Source organism: Dipodomys merriami, unplaced genomic scaffold (genome assembly GCF_024711535.1).
Source record: "Dipodomys merriami isolate MVZ:Mamm:240054 unplaced genomic scaffold, mDipMer1.0.p SCAF_33, whole genome shotgun sequence".
Lineage (NCBI taxonomy): Eukaryota > Metazoa > Chordata > Mammalia > Rodentia > Heteromyidae > Dipodomys > Dipodomys merriami.
In genome coordinates, this window is record NW_027204826.1 from 1754913 (window position 1) to 1777410 (window position 22498).

The 22498-nt window shown below is 44.2% G+C and overlaps 1 protein-coding gene across 7 annotated transcripts in view; it reads right to left on the bottom strand.

The window, feature by feature from the left end:
* Positions 1-22498, bottom strand: part of Nrg4 (neuregulin 4) — a 70756-nt gene that overhangs the window by 6604 nt on the left and 41654 nt on the right. For all 7 annotated transcript variants that reach the window (XM_070042814.1, XM_070042808.1, XM_070042809.1 and 4 more), the window contains 2 exons: positions 2914-3060; positions 1690-1769 (listed from right to left, as the gene is read on the bottom strand). In XM_070042814.1, the coding sequence (XP_069898915.1) occupies positions 1690-1769; positions 2914-3060 (227 nt within the window). The remainder of the gene's footprint in view (positions 1-1689; positions 1770-2913; positions 3061-22498) is intronic.

Genomic DNA, 22498 nt, shown 5'->3' on the forward strand with positions numbered 1-22498 from the left:
GCGCGCTCGCCTTGAGCTGAAGAGCTGAGGGACAGCGCCCAGGCCCAGAGTTCAAGCCCCACGACCAACAACAACAACAAAAAAAAAGATTTGTGTTTGACACCAAATTTATAGGCACATCATAAATTTGGGGCTAAATCTAACTCTCTCTGAATAGTCAATTTAAGAAATTAAACGAGGCTCTTTGATTTCTGTCTGCTACACCTCTGTTGGTGAAGTCATGACAGGTGGACAGGAGAGTACTAGCAGCAGTGGGGACACACGGGCCTGATGGAAGCCCACTGGCCATCATGCTTGGCCGTGCTCATGACCGGGCAGTGACCCTTCCAGACTCTTCATACTTCCTTAAAGTTGCTACTCCGTGTGTGTGTGTGTGTGTGTGTGTGTGTGTGTGTGTGTGTGTGTGTGTGTGTGTGTGTGTGTGTGTGTGTGTGTGTGTGTGTGTGTGTGTGTGTGTGTGTGTTTTGGTGTAACTTAACAAGTAGAAAACTCTGACCTATCCAATAGTTTTTTTGTTTCTGATTTTTGGTGGTCATGGTGCCTGAACTCTGGGCCTGGGTACTGTCCCTCAGCTCTTCAGCTGTAGACTAGTGCTCTCCCACTTGAGCCACAGGGCCACTTCCAGCTTTTTCTGCTTATGTGGTGCTGAGGAATTGAACCCAGAGCTTCATGCATGCAAGGCAAGTGCTCTACCACTGAGCCACGTTCCCAGCTCCACACCTAGGTTCTTAATCTCTGATCATGGTAGATGGGTTCTACAGCCCTCTGCCAGACATTCCTTGCATTACAGTAATTCTTGTCATTTTTTCTAAGCCCTCCATGTTTTCCTAAGGACTTTCCTTGAGTGATTTTTGCCTAGTACTTAGCTGGTGAGCCACCGCCCTGCTGGCAGGTGGCATGTGCGCCAATGAGCATCCAGCCCCTGGCCACCTGATCCTCTCAGCACAAAGACAACTTCGTGGTATGATGGTCTTTTATTCAAGGAAGGAAAGATGGGCATTTAAATTACGTTGTCTTTTGCTGTTTCATTTTCTGCCTTTGTCGACAGGAATGTGGTTCAAAACTTTGGTGTTCTCTCAGTGTTCTCCATGACCTATGTCAAAAGTAAAATAAGCCAGGCATGGGGGCTCATGCCTGTCATCCCAGCTACTCAAAAGGCTGAAGATCATGGTTCAAAGGCAGCCTGGGCAAGAAAGTCTGTGAGGGTCTTAATCTCCATTTTTTTTTTACTTATTTATTTTTGCCAGTCCTGGGACTTGAACTCAGGGCTTGGGCACTGTCCCTGAGCTTCTTTTGCTCAAGGCTAGCACTCTACGACATGAGCCACAGCCCCACTCCCAGCTTTTTCTGTGTATGTGGTACTGAGGAATCGAACCCAGGGCTTCATGCATGCTAGGCAAGCACTCTACCACTAGGCTACATACCCAGCCCTTTAATTGCCAATTAACTACTAAGAAAAAAAAAAAAAAGCCAGAAGTGGAGCTATGGCTCAAGTGGTAGGAAGCAAAAGAAGCTCAGGGAGAATGATCAGGTTATGGCACACACAAAAAGTTATCATCACAAAAAGTGAAAAATAGTTCCTAGTATGCAAATCCACCTTTTCTGAATGGACCCAACCTAAATCCCTGTAAGCAAGGACCATGTCTCAGTGTCCCTCAGAGCTGGGGGACAGCCCGGGGCTGTACTCACGGTGGCCGGTGCTGGCACTGTCTGCCTCCACCAGGCTGACCTCACACGGGCTCCACCGGGACCTCGGAAGATGTCCCCTCCTGACAGGAGAGAGAGACGATGTCACAGAACACAAAGTGACATGTGCATATCTGGGGACTCAAGGTCTTTCCATAGTTAGTGGAAATCACCTGAGCCCCACCCCCCAAAGGGTGCCCCTTCACTGAGTAAGCCTCACAGTGCAGGAAGCTCTGCCCTGGGGCTGAGAGGTGCCTCTTGGTCTGTTCCCTTAGGGGGCATGGCTGATACCTCAGCGGGGAGGGGGCGGGCAGGGGGGTGGTTAATGAACTCATGCTTTTTTGTATGTGTGCCCATCCCAGGGCTGAACTCAGGGCTCAGGCGCTGTCCCTGAGCTTCTTTTGCTCAAGGCTAGCACTCTACCACTTGAGCAACAGCACCATTTCCCGCTTTTTCTGTGTATGTGGTACTGAGGAATCGAACCCAGGGCTTCATGCATGCTAGGCAAGCTCTCTACCACTAAGCCACATCCCAGCCCAGCTTCAACTTTTTTGAATGAAAATGAACTCAAACCATTTCTGCCATAACAAAATGCTGTGTGTTTTTCCTAAATGCCCCTTGGCCTTCAGGAAACACTGCTGGTTCTAGCCCTGATTTTATCATCAGCAGGGTGCCATTTGGGCCTCATTCAGAGATGGCACTACTATTACCAAGGGGCAAAAGACTTTCCACTTAAACCAACTGCAACTATTAATGGATCAAAAAAAATGTTACAGTAAAGGATGGCCTGGTCTCATTTTGTGTGTGTGTGTGTGTGTGTGTACTGGGGCTTGAACTCAGCTTTAAGCTCTTGCTCAGCTTTCTTGCTCCTTGCTGGTGTTCTACCACTTGTGCTAGGTCTCCCACCCAGCTTTTTGCTGGTTAAATAGAAACAGAGACTCACAGACTCTCCTGCCCAGGCTGGGCTTCCCACCTGCATCTCCCGATCTCTGCCTCGGTGTCCAGCTCAGTTCTGGGGTTTGAACTGGGCCTCGGGCTGGCTAGGCAGGTTCGTCCCGCCTGAACCATGTCCTAGTCCTACGGCACTGTTAGAATGACTTCCTAGTTTAATCCCAAAACTGAATTGGAGAGCTTGCTAAATGTAAAGGAGGGCCTGGAAGAGCCTCCGCATGTGAAGAGCGTGTCCGTGACCCAGGAGCACCATTGCTTTCTCATTGTTCTCGTTACCTGCAGAGGAAGTAGAGGGCCGCGAAGGCCACGGTCACCAGCACAGCCAGCGCCACCACGCCTGCAGGCACGTTGCTTTTGCTCTGGACGCTGAAGCTGGGGAGGAAAACCTCTTCACAGCGAGCGCCTGTGTAATTCTCCACACACCTGGAAAGAGAAAATCCCAGGGAAGGTGAGCTGCAAGCACTCACTAATCTGGACAGCACACGGTCTCCAGCCTAAGTGGTGAATTGTAAGCAGGAAGTGGACATGATTCTCCTGTGAGGCTCACAGAGCGACACTTCCCGTCAAGCACACTCGTTTATACTTACTGTCTTTTCTGGTTTTCTAAAATGGTCCTTTTTATTTTTTTATTTTTTATTTTTTTTGCCAGTCATGGTACCTGAACTCTGGGCCTGGGCACTGTCCCTCAGCTCTTCAGCTCAAGGCTAGTGCTCTACCACTTGAGCCACAGCACCACTTCCAGCTTTTTCTGCTTATGTGGTGCTGAGGAATCGAACCCAGGGCCTCATGCATGCAAGGGCAAGCACTCTACCACTGAGCTACCTTCCCAGCCCCAACCTTTTTATTTTTAATACAATGGTAATCCCACAGTTTTTTCGAGTCTTTTCAATGTCTTCAACTCTAGAATTAAAATACATTCAGTCTTCTTTGAGATTTCTTCTCTTCTTCCTCTTTTATTTTTGTCAGTCATGGGGCTAGAACTCAGGACCTGGGTGCTGTCTCTGAGCTCTTTTGCTCAGGGCTAGCACTCTACCACCTTGAACCACAGCGCCACTTCTGGTTTTCTAGTGGTTCATTGGAGATAAGACTCTCAGAGACTTTCCTGTCAGGGCTGGCATTGAGCTGTGATCCTCAGCTCTCAGCCTCCTGAGTAGCTAGGATGACAGGCATGAGCCACCAATGCTCAGCTTCCACTTTATTTTTAGGGTAAGGAGTCTCATCGGAGCTCTTGGGCCCAAAGGATACTCCTGCCTCAGCTTCCTGAGTGGCTGAGACTACAGACATCTTCACCAGCCCTGGCTTCTCTTCTAAATTTCCAATGATATAATTATACATATGTAATTCAAATTCAACTAAAATGATTTTGATTGTTTTGGGGAGAGCTGTAAATCTAAATATAATTTTTTCTTCTTAAAGTTACTGACTGGCAATTCCAACCCCAGTATTAGATAACCAATCCCTCATTCACTATGTAGCAAACAGTGCCTTCCTGAGCACGTGCTAACTTTCCCACATGGCGGCCCCGCTGACCTCAGGCCTCTCCACACGCTTCAACACTGGCTTCAGAGGTGGTTGCAACTGTAATATCTGCTCATTCTGCTTGCCTTATTATTTGCTTTTCCGTATTGAGAATTATCTTGTTCTAGCTAATATTTTTCAGCTGGTTACTTTTAAGAGTTTGGTGACAAAGCTAACGATATAGTTCAGTGTAGAACGTTTACATAGCACAAACAAGGGCTGAGCCTCCATCCTCAGTGCTACAGTGTGCGTGTGTGGTGTGTGTGCATGCGCGTGCACGCACACACATATACACACACCATCACCAGATAAACACAGAGGGAAGGGCATGTTCCCACTTAATGAAACCAGCTCAAAATTCAGTTTTCAAAAGTACATCTAAGCCGGATGCCAGTGGCTCATGCCTGTAATCCAAGCTATTCAGGAGGCTGAGATTTGAGAATCATGGTTTGGAGCCAAGCCCAGGTAGAAAAGTCTATGAGACTTTTATCTCCAGTTAATCCAAGAAAAGCTGGAAGTGGTGTTGTGGCTCAAGTGGTAGAATGCTAGCCTTGAGCAAAAGGAGCTCAGGGACAATGCGTAGGCCCAGAGTTCAAGTCCCACAACTGACCAAAAAAAAAAGTCTAGAGTCACCAAAAGAAGAAAATAAACACCTTAATTCAGTAACAATTGTTTTGTGCTTTCCAAAGTTTTCCCCAAGAAAAATTTTAGCCACAAAAAAATTCCCTGTCCTATTGTAAAATGATTCTAAGGTTTTAAAATATTTAAAATGGTATCTAATTTCCATTGTGGAAAAAACCTAGAAATGAAACAGTATCATTACTTTCAATGAGGCAAGTTTCTTCTTTTTTAAAAAAAGTTATAAATTGGCTAGGAATATGGCTTAGTGGTAGAGTGCTTGCCTAGCATGCATGAAGCCCTGGGCTTGATTCTTCAGTACCATATAAACAGAAAAAGCTGGAAGTGGCACTGTGGCTCACGTGGTAGAGTGCTAGCCTTGAGCAAAAGAGTTCAGGGACAGTGCCCAGGTCCAGAGTTCAAGCCCTATGAGGTACAAAAAGAAAAAAAGTATGTCTAGAGTCACCAAAAGAAGAAAATAAACACCTTAAATACCTTAATTCAGTAACAATTATTTGTGCTTTCCAAAAGTTTTTTTTTTTGGGGGGGAGGGTCCGGTCATGGGGCCTGAACTCTGGGCCTGGGCGCTGTCCCTCAGCTCTTTAGCTCAAGGCTAGTGCTCTACCACTTGAGCCACAACGCCACTTCCGGCTTTTTTCTTTTTGCTTATGTGATATTGAGGAATCGAACCCAGGGCCTCATGCATGCAAGGCAAGCGCTCTACCACTGAGCCACCTTCCCAGCCCCCATAAGTTTCTTTCCAAGAAAAATTTTAGCCACAAAAATTCCTTGTCCTATTATAAAATGATTCTGAAGATTTAAAATATTTAAAATGGTATTCTATTGTAGGAAAAAAAATCCCAGAACTCTAACTCCTATCATTACTTTTGATAAGGCAAGTTTCTTTAAAAAAAAAGCTATAAACTTGGGCAGGGTCTGAGTGGCTCAAACCTGTAATCCTAGCTACTCCGGAGGCTGAGATTGGAGGGTGGAGCTTCAAAGCCAACCCTGACAGAAAAATCCTTGAAACTCATCAGCTAACCATCGAAAAACCAGAGTGGAAGTATGGCTCATGTAGTAGAGCAGCAATCTTGAGTGGAAAGGCTAAGGGACAGTGCCCAGGTCCTGAGTCCAAGCCCCAGGACCAGCATATAAAAAATATAAATGAATGAATAAAGGTAAGCTATAAAGTCATTATTTAGGTTTCTCTGGCGATTAAAGTTTAGGTGACATTCAACTTCAGAAAGAAAAAGACAAAGCAGCTGACGGACTGGTGACGTGCGTGGCATGAGAAGGGGTGTTGGGGCAAGCGCAGGCAGGAAAAGCTAAGCACCATGGGGCCTCAGTCACAGTTAAGGGGGAAAAACACAAGCCCCTCTTGTGATTGTGTAACCAGTCAGATCAGAATTTAGAGAAAGGCAAAGGAAATACTGTGCTTCTCCTGCTTGCTGACTGTGCCATCTGGGACAAGTCACTGTACTCTGTTGCACTGCATAGAATGAAATGCTAAGGAAAATGAGTGTTAGCCAAGGTGAAGAACATGCTAATCATCCAGTGTGCTGCTATTATTATTATTGTTATTATTATTAGTAGTAGTAGTAGTAATAGTAGTAGTAGTTAGTCATGGGGCTTGAACTCAGGGCCCGGCGCTGGGGCTCACACCTGTAATCCCAGCTACTCAGGAGACTGAGATCTGAGGACTGCAGTTAAGATCAGCTGGTCCTCGGTCCTCTTTAGGTAAGAATTCAGCCTTTCACCTCTCAAGTTAGGAGATGATTGTCATTCAAAGAAAACCATCCCCAACACCCCTGTGATGTAGATTAGAACAAAGTCCTTTTTCTCCCCTGCTTTCACTTTTAGCACTGTGCCAAATGCTTTATTAAACATCAACATACATTGATTTTTAGAATAAATTTACAGGTAGTAGAGAACAGTCTTGTGTGTGGATCAGAAGAGCAGGTGCAAATGCATGAACCAGCTGTTCTGTTTAGGCGTGTGTTTGTGAGGGCTTTCTCTCGCGAATCTCACCCAGATGAAAGACTCTTTGCTAGTATTCACAGCAGAACAATTGCTCAATCTTCCTTGACTTTACCATGTTTACAGCAAACTTTAAAAAGAGGCTAAAGCTGTTACCAGTGGTTCATACCTGTCATCCTAGCTACTCGGAAGGCTGAGATCTGAGGATCTTGGTTTGAAGCCAGCCTGGGCAGGAAACTCAGTCATGATGCTTCTCACACAGCTAATTAAAGCAATACACATTTAGGTCTGCTTTTCTACCTGACTTGTTCAAGAGGAACCCCTCAGTGCCAAGCAGCTCCACACATTGCCACCCTGGGAGGATTAAGTCCTGCTCTAATGCTCCAAATGATGTTCCCTGTCGCCTTCTGAACTTGGGGTATCCCTTTGATAACTCATTATCATCCTAATCTCCTTTGGAAGGCAACCATTCATCATCAGTAAGACTCCATTTTCTGCCCAGGAATATGGAGCACAGTAACAGCTGTGACCTTTGACTAGCTCTAACAAAGAGAGCCCAGCATCCTCAATGAATTTGTTCAGTAGAACAGATTGGCCAGTGCTTTGTCAAGTGCATGCGTGCATGCGTGTGTGTGTGTGTGTGTGTGTGTGTGTGTGTGTGTGTGTGTGTGTGTATGTGTGTGTGTGTGTGTGTGTGCTTTACATCTGCTCAGCAGGCACTCTACTGCTGACCCACACCTCCAACTCTTCTTTTTTTGGGGGGGAGGTGTCCGGTCGTGGGGCCTGAACTCTGGGCCTGGGCACTGTCCCTCAGCTCTTCAGCTCAAGGCTAGCGCTCTACCACTTGAGCCACAGCGCCACTTCCGGCTTTTTCTTTTTGCTTATGTGGTGCTGAGGAATCAAACCCAGAGCCTCATGCATGCAAGGCAAGCGCTCTACCACTGAGCCACCTTCCCAGCCCCCTCCAACTCTTCTTGCTTGGGTTATTTTTCTACTTTACCCAGATTTGCCTGGACTGTGATCCTCCTACTTACGCTTTCCACCGTAGCTGGGATTACTAGCATGAACCAGAGTTCCCAGACTTTCTGTTGAGACAAGAGTTCTATGAGCTCTTCTGGGCTGGCCCAATCTGTGCCTCTCAAGTAGCTGCAATCATAGGGGTGGAACACTGTGCCCAGCTTATTGATTGAGATGGTTTCTCATGAATTTTTTGTCTTGGTGGAATCCTCCCCATTTCTGCCTCCCTTTAGCTAGCATTATAAACAGGAGCCACTATGCCCAGCTGTTACACATCAACTGCTTCAGAGCTCAGTGGACAGATGATGACAGAGACCTGTTCTTTGTTGGCTGAGAGATGATAGAAAATCTGGTCAGACTGGGAGCAAATTGTTTCTCTATTTGTCCTTTTGTTTAAGCTCAAGAGGATTAAAAATATCACATCTGCTGGGAAGAACATCTGTTGGTTACTAAATTCAGTGAGATTTTATGTTTCTCTGTTTACTTTTTTTTTTGTGGGGTTTAGGCCTTGAACTCTGGGCCTGGGCACTGTCTCTGAGCTCTTTTGCTCAAGGCTAGTGCTCTACTACCACAGCATCACTTCCAATTTTCTGGTGGTTCATTGGAGATAAGAGTCTCATGGACTTTCCTGCCCAGGATGGTTTTGAACCTTGATCCTCAGATCTCAATCTCCTGAGTAGTAATATCTCCTGTGATTACAGGTGGGAACTACAGCACCCAGCTCTGTGTTTACTCCTGACTTGTACCAAATGTACAGATCAAAAGCTTTAAACCTTTTCCATCTCCATACATCGAAACTCAAAGGCTGAGGAGGAAGGCATCTATCTACAGAAGATATTAATAAATCATTGCATGGGCTCTCAGATTTAGAAAGCTCTGTTCTGACTGACAGATACTTCATAGCACCCAAATTTCTAGAATACAGAAATTCAAAGCCATCCCTGACAGGAAACTCCGTGAGACTTTTATCTCCAATAAATCACTAGAAAACCATAAGTGACACTGTGGCTCAAGTGGTAGAGCTCTCGCCTTGAGCTGAAGAGCTGAGGGACAGCGACCAAGCCCAAAGTTCAAGGCCCACAACTGACAAAAAAAAAACAACAACTGAAATTCAATATTTTTTTTTGGTCATTCATGGGACTTGAACTTTTGGACCTAGGACCTAAGACCTCAGTTTTTCTGTTCAAGGCTAGTGCTCTACCATTTGAGCCATAGCTCATTTCAGTTTTTGTTTTTTGGGGGGAGTTTTTTTGTGCTTAATTGGAGATAAGGGTCTCACAGACTTTCCTTCCCATTCTGGCCTTGAGCTGTGATCCTCAAAATCAGCCTCCCATGCAGTTAGGATGACAGGCATGAGCCACCAACACCCAGTTTCTCATGTTTTAAATATGTTGAACTTCAAATTCTTTTTCACCAAAACTAAGAAATATTTTAACAATACAAATTCCTATATATAAGAATACATTTTTGGTAAACAAGAAAAGATTAATTTGAGTTTAATTAAAACAGCGGTATCTTCTGACTTATAATATTAAGTAGAACACAGACACACATCTGAAATTACTTGAGTCTCTTTTACCTAAATATACAGAGGCTTACTCAAATAAGGGTTTGGAGATAATACTATTTACACAGTGTGCGCAAAACCAACCAACTGAGTCAAGATTTCCCTGTGTCCTCCAGGCCAGCAGCAGCCATTGAGGAATGTGCATGCGTTGCCCTGAATGACCAGGAGCCTGGGGCTGGACGAACAGAGGAGGAAACTGGCTATGGGTATTTGTTCACATGACTACTCATGCTTTTATGCTTTATTTTTCCTGATACAGAAAAACCTTCTTTCTTCTAATGCTACCTACAGCTTACACAATTTTAGTAAACCTTGCTTTTATAAATGGAAACAATTCTTTTTTTTTTTTTTGGTCGGTTGTGGGGCTTGAACTCTGGACCTGGGCGCTGTCCCTCAGCTCTTCAGCTCAAGGTGAGCACTCTACCACTCAAGCCCCAGCACCACTTCCAGTTTTCTGAGTGCTTTATTGGAGATAAGTATCACAGACTTTCCTGCCCAGGCTGGCTTTGAACTGTGATCCTCAGATCTCAGCCTCCTGAGTAGCTAGGATTGCACCTGTGAGCCACCAGTGCCCGGCTTGGAAACAAAATGCTTTTGATCATTTTCATTGAAAACTCTTTGATCCTAAATTTCAAAATGGAGTCTCCTTTCTTAGGAATATAATTATTTCCGTATTTTCAAAAAGGCTCTTCCCCCACTTTCTACTTTGGATAAAACTTGGTCAGGCAGGATAGGACACCCCTCTAATCCAAGCAGTAGGTTCCTGACTTAAAGAGGCCAGCCTAAGCTACTAGCAAGGCTCTGTCTCAAAAAATAAAAAAGAAGTCAGGTGCTGGTAGCTCACACCTGTAATCCTAGCTACTCAGGAGGCTGAGATCTGAGGATCACAGTTTGAAGCAGCTGGGCAGAAAAGTCCATGACTCTTATCTCCAATAAACTACTTAGAAAAAGCCAGAAGTGGTGCTGTGGCTTAAGTGGCAGAATGCTAGCCTTGAATACAAAAGGGCTCAGGGACAGCACCCAGGCCCTACGTTCAAGCCCAGGACTGGCAAAAAAAAAAAAAAAAAAAGAAACCAGAAAAAAGTAAAAAGTGAAAAAGAACTGGATAAATTATCTGGGCCATCAAGTCATAAGCTGGGAAGAGTTTTCAGTGAACTAGGTAAAGCCAACCATTGCCTGTACTTACAGATCATATAGCTACAGAACAAACACTGGTTTGGAATCTGGCTTCTGTTCCTAGAAGGTAGAAAGCTCACTGAGGGGCAGGCCAGAACTTTATGATAAATCTAGGGGATTTCAAGACAAGAGGAACTTACCCAAATTTAGCTACTACAGGCAAAATCTGGTGGGAAGCTCTTTCAGCGTGGTTTTCTAACCTTTTTAAAAGTCCACTGCAAGGTTTTCTATGAAAGCTTCCAGGTGGATTTGGCGACCTCCCAGGGGATTCAGTAGTGACTAGCTAAAATGTGCAAAGTCAAGGTGAAGTATATTAATTAACATTCTTCCTGCATTCACGGCTGCCCCACAGCAGCACTTCTTATGATTAGAAAGCATCTCCGAGATTATGACCACTGTAACCTGGGAGACTGTCATGAAAAACTATGAAAGACTGAAATGGACATTAAACAAGATCACCGGGTGCCTTACCCAAGCACCATCTGTATTGACCAAATAAAGAATGCTTGTGGCCGAGGTTCCAAGCCAGCCCAGGCAGGCAAGTCCATGAGACTCTTATCTCCAATAAACCACCAGAAAACCAGAAGTGGTGGTATGGCTCAAGTGGAAGAACACTCGCCTTGAGCTGAAGAGCTGAGGGACAGCGCCCAGGCCCAGAGTTCAAGCCCCACGACCAACAACAACAACAAAAAAAGAATGCTTGTATCTTTCCAACTATAAGGGAAACATATAGTAATACAAATGATTACTTGCTTTTGTTTTTGTCTTTGTTTCTTGTTTTTGTCACTTGTGGAGCTTGGGCACTGTCCTTGCGCTCTTCAGCTCAAGGCGAGTGCTCTACTGCTTGAACCACAGCACCACTTCCAGTTTTCTAGTGGTTTATTGGATATAAGAGTCTCACAGACTTTCCTGCCAGGGCTGGCTTTGAACCGTGATCCTGAGATCTCAGTGAGGATGACAGGCGTGAGCCACCAGCACCCGGCCAGTTTTGCAAATTCTTGCCAGCAAGAATATGTCTGCCGCTTGAATTGTTCTTAGAGCTGGTTATGGCATCTTACTGGTTTCCTCACTAATTAAGGAGTCAAACAACTTCTGTCAGCTTCATTTATATGTATATGCTCAGATTATATATGTATGATCAATATTCGTATGATCTGACTATATTTGTATGCTCCCATCTAGACTGTGTGGCTCCAGTGGAGGGCACCCGAGCCCTACACACTGCATTTCAGCTGGAATTTTCTAACATCTCAGGGCCTCTGGGCACTGTGTGCTATCCTACCGATGACTCTGAAAATGATCTTCAAACATGTTTTCAGGAACAGACTATGCAGGGAGAATACAGACAACTTAGGACCAAATGATTTACCTTGGATCAAGCATTTTTACTATGGCAGTTGCCAGTGGCTCATGCCTGTAATCCTAGCTACTCAGGAAGCTGAGATCTGAGGATCATGGTTCAAAGCCAGCCTGGATAGGTAAGCCCATGAAACTCTTTATCTCCAATTAAGTACCAAAAATAAAAAAAATAAGACTAAAAATCCCAGAAGTAGAGCTGTGGTTCAAGTGGTAAAGTACTAGCCTTATACTGAAAAGTTCAGGGACAGCCCCAGACCCTGAGTTCAAGTCCTAGGACTGGCATACAAAACCAAAACCAAAACCAAAACAAAAGCAGAAAACCACCACAAAACCACAAGAATTATACATTTGAGGTTTCTTTTATCTTGAATGACTAAGAATATAAAATTTAAAGATGTGACTTCTTTCAGAATCACACTGTCCTATGGGTTAATTTCTCCCATGTGTGTATTGCATTCTTCAGAAAAGTCATCTCAAAAAAAAATTTAAGGGGCTGGGAAGGTGGCTCGGTGGTAAAGTGCTTGCCTCGCATGCATGAGTCCCTGGGTTCCATTCCTCAGCACCACATTAAAAAAAGCAGGAAGTGGTGCTGTGGCTCAAGTGGTAGCGTGCTAGCCTTGAGCTGAAGAGCTAAAGGACAGTGCCCAGGCCCAGAGTTCAGGCCCCATGACCAACAAAAAAATAAAAATAATTTAAAAAATAGGACCACATGACTGGAGCCATCAGGTTCTACTTCTCTCCACTCTCTTCCTGCAGGAAAAGTTAAATGCCAAAAATCACTGAGAAAGAAAGGCATTTGACAAGCCTGACCTTTATTCTTCAATGTGAACAGAGTGTTTCAGGAAGAATGCATTCAAGTGAGGAGAAGAATCATGACCTAAAGTGACACAGATATATACATTTCTGCTGATAATGTCTCTTTCTTATGGCGTCATTAGGATACCAGTTCCCATCAAACAGAAGCAAGCCAGGCATATGGTAGCCCAGAAAAGGCTTAAAGTAAGTTAATTCCTTGTGCAATCTCCTACCTGCCTGACAGGATTGTGGGATAACATGATGGGGCCATAGGTTTCAACACTTAGCATAGCCAAGGAAGGAGTTCAAGAGCTCTGGCCTGAGTTCACACTGCTTTACTAAGTTTAGATATGGGGGCTGGGAAGGTGGCTCCGTGGTAGAGCGCTAGCCTTGCATGCCTGAGGCCCTGGGTTCGATTCCTCAGCACCATATAAGCAAAAAGAAAAAAGCCGGAAGTGGTGCTGTGGCTCAAGTGGTAGAGTACTAGCCTTGAGCTGAAGAGCTGAGGGACAGAGCCCAGGCCCAGAGTTCAGGCCCCATGACCAGACCCAAACAAACAAAGTTTAGATATGGTGGAAATGAACACAACATGGGATGATGAAAAAAATATTTAGCATGCACCCCCAGGCCTTGTGCATGCTAACCACGTCCTTTATTCCCAGACTTCATCTCCAACTTAATCATACAATTTTTTTTTTTCCCAGTCTTGGGCCTTGAACTCAAGGCCTGGGCACTTTGTCCCTGGGCTGTTTTTGTTCAAGGCTAGCACTCTACCACTTGAGCCATAGCGCCACTTCCGGCATTTTCTGTTTATGTGGTACTGAGGAATGGAACCCAGGGCTTCATGCATGTTAGGCAAGCACTCTACCACTAAGCCACCTTCCCAGCCCAATCATGCACATTTTGGCAAACTAAAAGTCTAGTTTTTAGTTTTCTGAAATTTATTTGCAAAACTTTAGAAAACATACATATGTAGAGTATTTGATTGGCTATAACGTAAAACTATATACAAAAATCTTATAATCCTAGCTACACAGGAGGCTGAGATTTGAGGAACGTGGCTTGAAGATAGCCCAGGGAGGAAAGCCCATGAGGCTCTTATCTCCAATAAACCACCAAAAAAAACAAAATTAGAGCTGTGGCTCACGTGGTAAGAGCACTAACCTTGAGCAATAAAGCTCTGGGACAGCACTCAGGCCCTGAGTTCAAGCTCTAGGATCAGCCCAAAAATAAAGATAAAATAAAAATCACATATCAGGTGATTTGCCCATTCACAGTACTTGATCTGCATCCTGAAATGTGACTCTGCATCAGTCCCATTTCTCCTCCTGCTCATCTCACCTCTGCTCCCGATGGTCATCTCTCCAGCCGTGGTTTCTCCTGCAGGCTTTGTGTGGTGGCAGTGGTCAGGGCCTATCCACAGGCCCCAAGTCATGACAACAGGCCCTCTCCCAGTGAGAGGCCTTCCCCCAAGTGCCCACTCCCTGCTCACGCCTGCTGGCAGCCATTCTCTGGCACTTTCTCTTAGCATTACTCATCTCTGCCCAAGCCTATCATTCTTATCTGAAAAAGGGAGAAGGGGTCTCCTATGACCACTCCAACATGAAAGAACTCTTTAGGATTTCCCATTTCTGCACTTTCTCTAAGGCTGATGTAGAATGGAGCCACAAGAATAATATTCTTGAATACTTCTTTAAGGGCACATAAACATGTAAGTAAGGATCTGCATTTAATACATGTCATCTATGTGTAATGTACTAAGTACGTACTTAATGCTTAGAACAAAAGGAGAAAAGACTACTTCATTCAGATTGAATTACAAATTTAAAGCTGAACAAAGCAAAGTTCCCTTAAATAAGAAGACTGGTTAAGTATGGATTAGAACGCTGGCCACTGGTGGCTCACGCCTAGAATCCTAGCTAAGGTACTCAAGGGGCTGAGGTCTAAGGATAGCTGTTCGAAGCCAGCCTGGGCAAGGAGTCCATGGGACTCTTATCTCCAATGAACCAGCAAAAAGCCAGGAGTGAAGCTGTGGCTCAAATGGTAAGCACCAGCCATTAGCAAAAAAACTCAGGGAAAGTACCCATGCCCTGAGTTCAAGCCCCAGGCACAAAACCCAACCCAACCCAAACGAAACCAAACCAAACCAAGGAAGTCCACTGACTGACCCCAGAAGCTGCTGGTCTGCAAGGAAACCCAGGACAGGCAGGGTGCAGGGGCAAAGGTCAGCAAGACTACGTAAGCACACAAGGCAGAAAGGCAAGTACAGCAGGAGACATCCACATTCCATGCCACCCAAGACTATTCCCCTCGTGGAAATAAACCTATCAGGCCAGGCACAGATGCACCCAAACCACATATTTTTTTCTTTTCTCCATAGACACTAAATAGCGTCTGATGACGAGCGCCTCTTCTCCATGTCTATCTACAGGGAAAGAGAATGCCTGGATCACGTTAACTCAGTCGACTTCAAAAGCTGCCCCCACCCCCTCTTCTTGCTGAGAAATTGACTCCTGACTTGGGCCCATCCACTTACTGGGAGCAGAGCAGCAGCTGGGCATCTCCAATTCCTCACTCTGTATCTGTGTCCTATGTCCTGAGCCATCCTCTCCCACACCCACTTTGTAGCCATCTTGGAATGCAGGAACATTATTATTATTATTTTGTTGTTGGTGTTGGTGGTGGTGGTGGTGGGGCTTGAATTCCAGGTCTGGGCGCTGTCCCTAACCTCTTATGCTCAAGGCTAGTGTTCTACCACTTTGAGCCACAGCTCCACTTCCAGTTTTTGAGTGGTTCATTGGAGATAAGAAAGAGTCTCCCAGGGACTTTTCTGCCAGGGGTGGCTTTGAACGACTTTTCTGCCAGGGGTGGCTTTGAACTGATATCTTCAAATCTCAGCCTCCTGAGAAGCTAGGATTACAGGCGTGAACCACCAGCGCCGGCTAACAGGAAGGTTAACACCTTACCTGAGTGATCTGGAGATAGTGAACAAGAGATTGCCTCAGTCACCTCTAACCCTCTCAGAACACACCTGTGAGCTGGGACTGTTTTAGCTCTACATCCCTTTCCCACTCTGCCTCCCTCAATTTTCCCTATTTAACCTGAAGCCAATGTCTGCACCCCTGAAGCTGGCTGAAGATAGACTAAAGTGCTGTCCTCTCATGGCCGCCAAAGAATCAGTCTTTTTCTGCCCTTCACCATAACAAATTATTTGACATATGAGGATGAGCGGCCAGACCTGATATACAAAACTCCTGGAGTTTGGGTCTGGAGTCTAAAAACTCAGTTTCGGGCTGGGAAGGTGGCTCAGTGGTAGAGCGCTTGCCTTGCATGCATGAGGCCCTGGGTTTGATTCCTCAGCACCACATAAGAACAAAGACGGAAGTGGCGCTGTGGCTCAAGTGGTAGAGCGCTAGCCTTAAGCTGAAGAGCTGAGGGACAGCGCCCAGGCCCAGAGTTCAGGCCCCACGACCGGACAAAAAATAAATAAATAAAAAAATAAAAAAAATAAAAAAATAAAAACTCAGTTTCAGTTCTCATTATAAACCAGTACCCTGCCACCTGATTTGGGATGCTTGTTTCAGTTTGTATCAGCTCATGAGAGATGAGAGCCCTTCCCGCCATGGTTAGATAAGCAGAGGCAGACCATGGCAATTGCTCCCTAAGTAGATAGCTCGGTTCATTCATAGCACAACACTGTTGCTTTTAACCATAAGAATTGGAGGCTCACTTTGTCTTTCACAAATCATACATGCTTCACTACATAAGACAGAGGAAAGCAAATCTCTAACATTGACAAAAGAGTGAGCGGTCGAAAGGTTGGGCTGCCAAAAGGATGGTCTCGAGTAAAAATCACCCTTAGATGTAGCAGAGATTCATTCTCAAAACTGGGGGGTATGTGCCCAGATTCCACATCATCATACCATAGCTATGACCTGCTTACATCTTGTCTTTACATAATAAGAGGACTAGATCTCAATATTATTTTATAACTACAGTGTCTGCTTCTAGCCTCGGTGAGCCGTCATATGAAATGGTGGTCACTGGGAAAACACATAGAGTCTTGTTCACTACCCCCCCCAAAAAAAAAACTTTCCAACAAAATGCATTGTGGGAATTGTGTAATCCTTATTACATAAATATCAGTATTGCACATTTCTATCTGATGGCCAGGATTACCTCTATTTTTGGAGTTTTCATTTAACACATATTGGCTGAGATACTTGGTAAAAAGGATGAGATAGGTGTAAAAAAAAAATTATCTTAGGGTTTGCTTTTTTTTTTCCCCCCATGACCTTCCTCCCACTGGAAACTTCTCACTTGAATACCTTATTAAATTTTAAAAGTTTGAGATTTTTCAGAAGACTTGATGTGTCAGCAAATTAATGGAAAAAGGGAAACGTGAGCTAATTAAGAAGAAAAACAGTTTGGTAACATCTTTGTCTTAATTACAAATAACTTTTTTTCCCCAATGCCAGTCCTGGAGCTTGAACTCATGGCCTGGGTGCTGTCTCGGAGTTTTTGTTTTTGTTTTTGGTACAAGACCAGGACTTGGACTCAGTATCTGACGCTTTTGCTCACTGACTAGCATTCTACCAACTGAGTATGCTTCCAACCCTGAGTTGTTTTTTTTGTTTTGTTTTGTTTTGTTTTTGCTCAAGGCTAATGTTCTACCACTTGAGCCACAGCTCTATTTCTGGCTATAAAACAACCTTCAAAAGCTCAGGCCCCAGGACCAAATAACCAAAAGCTTCAAAGGGTCTAACTTTCAAATTGGAGAGAATAGAGACTTGTGAGTCAAACTGGGTTGGAACAGAAAGGGCAAGGGAAATCTATACAAAAACAGGAATGTAGACTACAAAAGATAGCTATAACACAGCAGGATGATCAAGTTAAACCAGCTATTTAACTTGCAGAAATCCTAAGTGGACTGATCACTAAACACAACAGTTTGTAACAAAGTGTTAAGAGGATTTAAACTGGTGTGAGATTCTCACATTACTCAGGAAGAATAAAGGTAGACTATATCAAGAATATATAGTGTAATATCTAGGTTAATCACACAAGAACAGTAAGAAAGGTAATCACAATGCTAATAAAGAGTAAAATAAAAAACTGAATAATGGGGCTGGGAAGGTGGCTCAGTGGTAGAGCGCTTGCCTTGCATGCCTGAGGCCCTGGGTTCAATTCCTCAGCACCACATAAACAAAAAGAAAAAAGCCAGAAGTGGCGCTGTGGCTCAAGTGGTAGAGCGCTAGCCTTGAGCTGAAGAGCTGAGGCATAGTGCCCAGGCCCAGAGTTCAGGCCCTACGACCAGACCCACCCCCCCCCAAAAAAAACTGAATAACCAATAAAAGTGCAATAATGTAGTAGTACTAGGGAAAAAGAAAAGAAGTCAGATAATCAAGAAATAGCAGCAAATCCAGGCACCAATGGCTCAGGCTTTGTCATCCTCGCTACTCAGGAAGCTGGGATCTGAGAATCAAGGTTCAAAGCCAGCTGGGACTAAAAAGTCCTTGAAACTATTATCTCCAATTAACTACAAAAAAAGCTGTTAATGGCCGGGTGCCAGTGGCTCATGCCTGTAATCCTAGCTACTCAAGAGGCTGAGATCTGAGGATCACGGTTCAAAGCCAGCCCAGGCAGGAAAGACCATGAGACTCCTATCTCCAATAAACCACCAGAAAACGGGAAGTGGCACTGTAGCTCAAGTGGTAGAGTTCTCGCCTTGAGCTGAAGAGCTGAGGGACAGAGCTCAGGCCCAGAGTTCAAGCCCCATGACCACCACCAACAACAAAAAAAGCTGAAAATGGAGCTGTGGCTCAGCAGTAAAGCTCTAGTCTTGAATGAAAAAGCTCAGGGACAATGCCCAAGCCCTGAGTTCAAGTCCCAGGACTGGCACCAAAACAAAACAAAACAAAAACCAGCATCAAGATTATAGATTAAAGCCGGGCGCTGGTGGCTCACGCCTGTAATCCTAGCTACTCAGGAGGCTGAGATCTGAGGATCGCGGTTCAAAGCCAGCCCGGGCAGGAGAGACCGTGAGACTCCTATCTCCAATAAAACCACCAGAAAACCGGAAGTGGCGCTGTAGCTCAAGCGGTAGAGCGCTCGCCTTGAGCTGAAGAGCTAAGGGACAACGCCCAGGCCCAGAGTTCAAGCCCCACGACCAACAAAAAAAAAAAAAATTATAGATTAAGCTGAGATTTATTGGTAATTACACTAAATATAAATAGACTAAATGCTCTAATTAAAAGATAAATTACCAGTGAACTAAAAATACTTTATCTATATGCTGTTTATAATAAAGACACTTTAAATACAGAGGCACAGTGGGACTGAAAGGACAAAAAGAGAAGCCATGCCAGGTGCTGGTGCCTACAGGTGCTTGTGGCTCACGCCTATAATCCTACGTACTCAGGAGGCTGAGATCTGAGGATCACAGTTCAAAGCCAGCCTGGGCAGGAAAGTCGGTAAGACTCTTATCTCTGATAAATCACCAGAAAACCAGAAGTGGTGATATGGCTTAAGTGGTAGAGTGCTAGCCTTGAGCTGAAGAGCTCAAGGACAGTGCCAAGGCCCAGAGTTCAAGCTCCATGAGTAACCAAAGAGAGAGAGAGAGAGAGAGAGAGAGAGAGAGAGAGAGAGAGAGAGAGAGAGAAACCATGTAAAGCCCTAATCAAAAGAAAGCTAGTAGGCCGATATTTGGGCTATCCAGATACAACGCAGTAAATACACTTTATCATTAGGGGTCACGTTTTACAACCCTATTAGATGCTAGAAACCATAAAATCTATCAAGACCTCTGTGTTTTATGTTTTTCCAAAACATATATATCTGTGATTAAGTTGAATTTATCCATTAGGATGACAGGAGATTAATAACAGCTAAGTATCAAAGAAAGTAATGACAACAATACACTGTCCTAAAAGTTACATGAATGTGCTATCTTTTGCTCTCTCCAAATTTCCAATTGTGTTTTTAACCTCTTCACTTAAAAAGTTTCCTTAATAGCTTCTCTTTGGCAGTCATATGTGCATTGTGCTTTGGGGGCCATTACTAGGTAAAGGGCTCAGTGGAGGTTGCTAGGGCTCTGGAATACCAGGACAGTGAATCTGACAACACACTGGGATGGCTGCCAGGGGGTAAGCGGGTGAGTAGCGGGTGTGCCTGGGAAATGCGGAGCGCAGTGACAGAGGCTGTCCAAGTTGGGGAGGGCAGGAGAGGGCAGGATTTCACCATGCTCCTCAGATTCTTGTGCCACTCAAAACTCAGGAAGTATGCCTGCAATTTCCTCATTAATGTGATTGACCACAGGTAAGTGAAATTGAGAAAGATCAACTGCAGAAAGGTAGACTATTGTATTAGCAATAAAGAATGTTGTGTAATAATAAAAAGGTCAGTTAAATATAAGAGCTGATAAGATGTCTAAACTTGCATACGTGTAATAACACAGCTCCAAAATACATAGAGCAAACACTGATAGAGCTCAAAGGAGAAACAGGCAATCCACAATCATACCTCAAGATTTAACATACTTAATAAATAAATGACAGAAGCATAAAAATATCGTAGAAAAAATCATAGAATATTTGAGTAGCACTATCCAGTTGCCTTAATTGGCACTGAACCATCGATTGCTCTTTTAAAAGTGCACTTGGGACAGTGATCAAAATAAATGATATAAAGGGCCATAAAGAATAGTTCAGTAAGTTTCAAAGGAACAAAACTCAATAAAAGTTGGGCGTCAGTGGCTCATACCTGTAATCCTAGCTACTTGGGAGGCAGAAATCAGAAGGATCGGTGTGAGGACAACCCAGGCAGAAAAGTTTGTGAGACACTTTCTCAACCACAGCTGGGCACAGTGGCACATCCCCGTCATTCCAGCTGTGTGGGAGCCTTGTGAATGGGAAGATGACAGAGCCAGGCTGTCCAGACAAAAGTCCTCAAGACTGCATCTCAGCAGAAGCAGCTGGCCTTGAAGCCGAGCTGTAGCTCAAAGCCTTGAGCATAAGAGCTTAAGGACATTGCCCAGGCCTTGAGTTCAAGGACCATAACTGACAAAGCAAACAAACAAGAAAACAAACAAATCCAGCCAGCACAAAAAAGGACTGAAGGCATGGATCAGTAATAGCCTACCTGGCCAAGTATAAGGCCCTAAATTGAAACTCCAAACATTTAAAAAACAAAAACTGTGAAGAGAATATATTACCTGACTATAATGAATTTAAACTTCAAATGAATAACAAACAATACAACCCAAAAAAATCCATATGTTTAAAAATGGAACAATATATACTTTCATAAAATCAACAGAGTGACTATGTTTCAAGAGGTATTAGAAAACCCTTGACATAAATACACTGAAACTGTATCATACCAAAATTGTGGACTACAACAAACTTAGCCACCAGAGAACATTTGATAAGTTTTTAAATCTTCTATTAAAATAAATAAAAGGCTGCCAGTGAATTCAAGAAGTGAATGAATGACAAGTCCATTGCACCCAAAGACTGCAGACGGAAGGAAATAAACAAGAGGAGGAATAGAGAGAGAACATGCCTGGAACTCACACTGGTCACAGTGCATGCGTTGAAGCTGTTGCTTCCTTGGCTCCACAGACAAAGTAGCTTCAAGTTCCAGTTCAGATGTACAGAGCCAGCCTTCTGTGGCTTTAAATCAAGCTCTGTGTTTTTTGTTTGTTTGTTTTGCCAGTCGTGGGGCTTGAGTTCTGGGCCTGGGCGCTGTCCCTCAGCTCTTCAGCTCAAGGCTAGCACTCTACCACTTGAGCCACAGCGCCACTTTTGGCTTTTTCTGCTTATGTGGTGCTGAGGAATCGAACCCAGGGCCTCAGGCATGCAAGGCAAGCACTCTACCACTGAGCCATCTTCCCAGCCCAGCTCTGTGGGTTTTTTTTAAAATAGTTTTTTTTATTGAGATTAGGTGATTACATAAATTTCACATATTTCATGTATTGTGGAATAATGATACTTAAAGTCACAAACACATTTTAACCTTCACAAGGCAAATAGTCATTATCATGGTCTATAAAATTTGTGCAGTCTATGAGCTTTGACAATACAACTATTTTGTGGCTGGGAAGGTGGCTCAGTGGTAGAGCACTTGCCTTGTATGCATGAGGCCCTGGGTTCGATTCCTCAGCACCACATAAGCAGAAAAAGCTGGAAGTGGAGCTGTGGCTCAAGTGGTAGAGTGCTAGTCTACAGCTGAAGAGCTGAGGGACAGCGCCCAGGCCCAGAGTTCAGGCCCCATGACCGACAAAAAAAAAAAAAAAAAAAGACAATACAACTATTTCTTTCACATCAGGTGATATTTACATTTCTTCCTTTTGCTTAGTGTAAGCTGTTTCCACTTTCCCTCTCATTCCCTCCCTCCCATGGCTGCCTTTGAGTTGCTTGTTCATTTTCATCAATGTCCATGGCAAAGCTCCTTGTTTTTAAGCAGCACTCTACACTTCCACAAAAATGTGTAACCAGAGCAATAGATTTATTATTCTAGGACTAGAAAGTAGCCTAAAAAACAACTTTAAAAAAAACACCCATATTACAAAAAGGTTTTACTCTTTGCAAATACCTGGTCATTGCTCACTATGTACCAGGAAAAAGAAGTAAGCAATTGTAACTGCCCACTTTAATCTCTTTGAGGAATGTGATACAGTATAAAAAGCAAAAGCATTAGGAGACAAGGTATAGTGGGAAGAGGAATGGGTTAGGAGAATTCTAGGATATGGATATAGGGAGAAGCCAGTAATCCCCGTACCCAGGCAGCTGCTGAAAGAATGGATCAGACAAAGGGCTGCTGTGCCATCGAGGG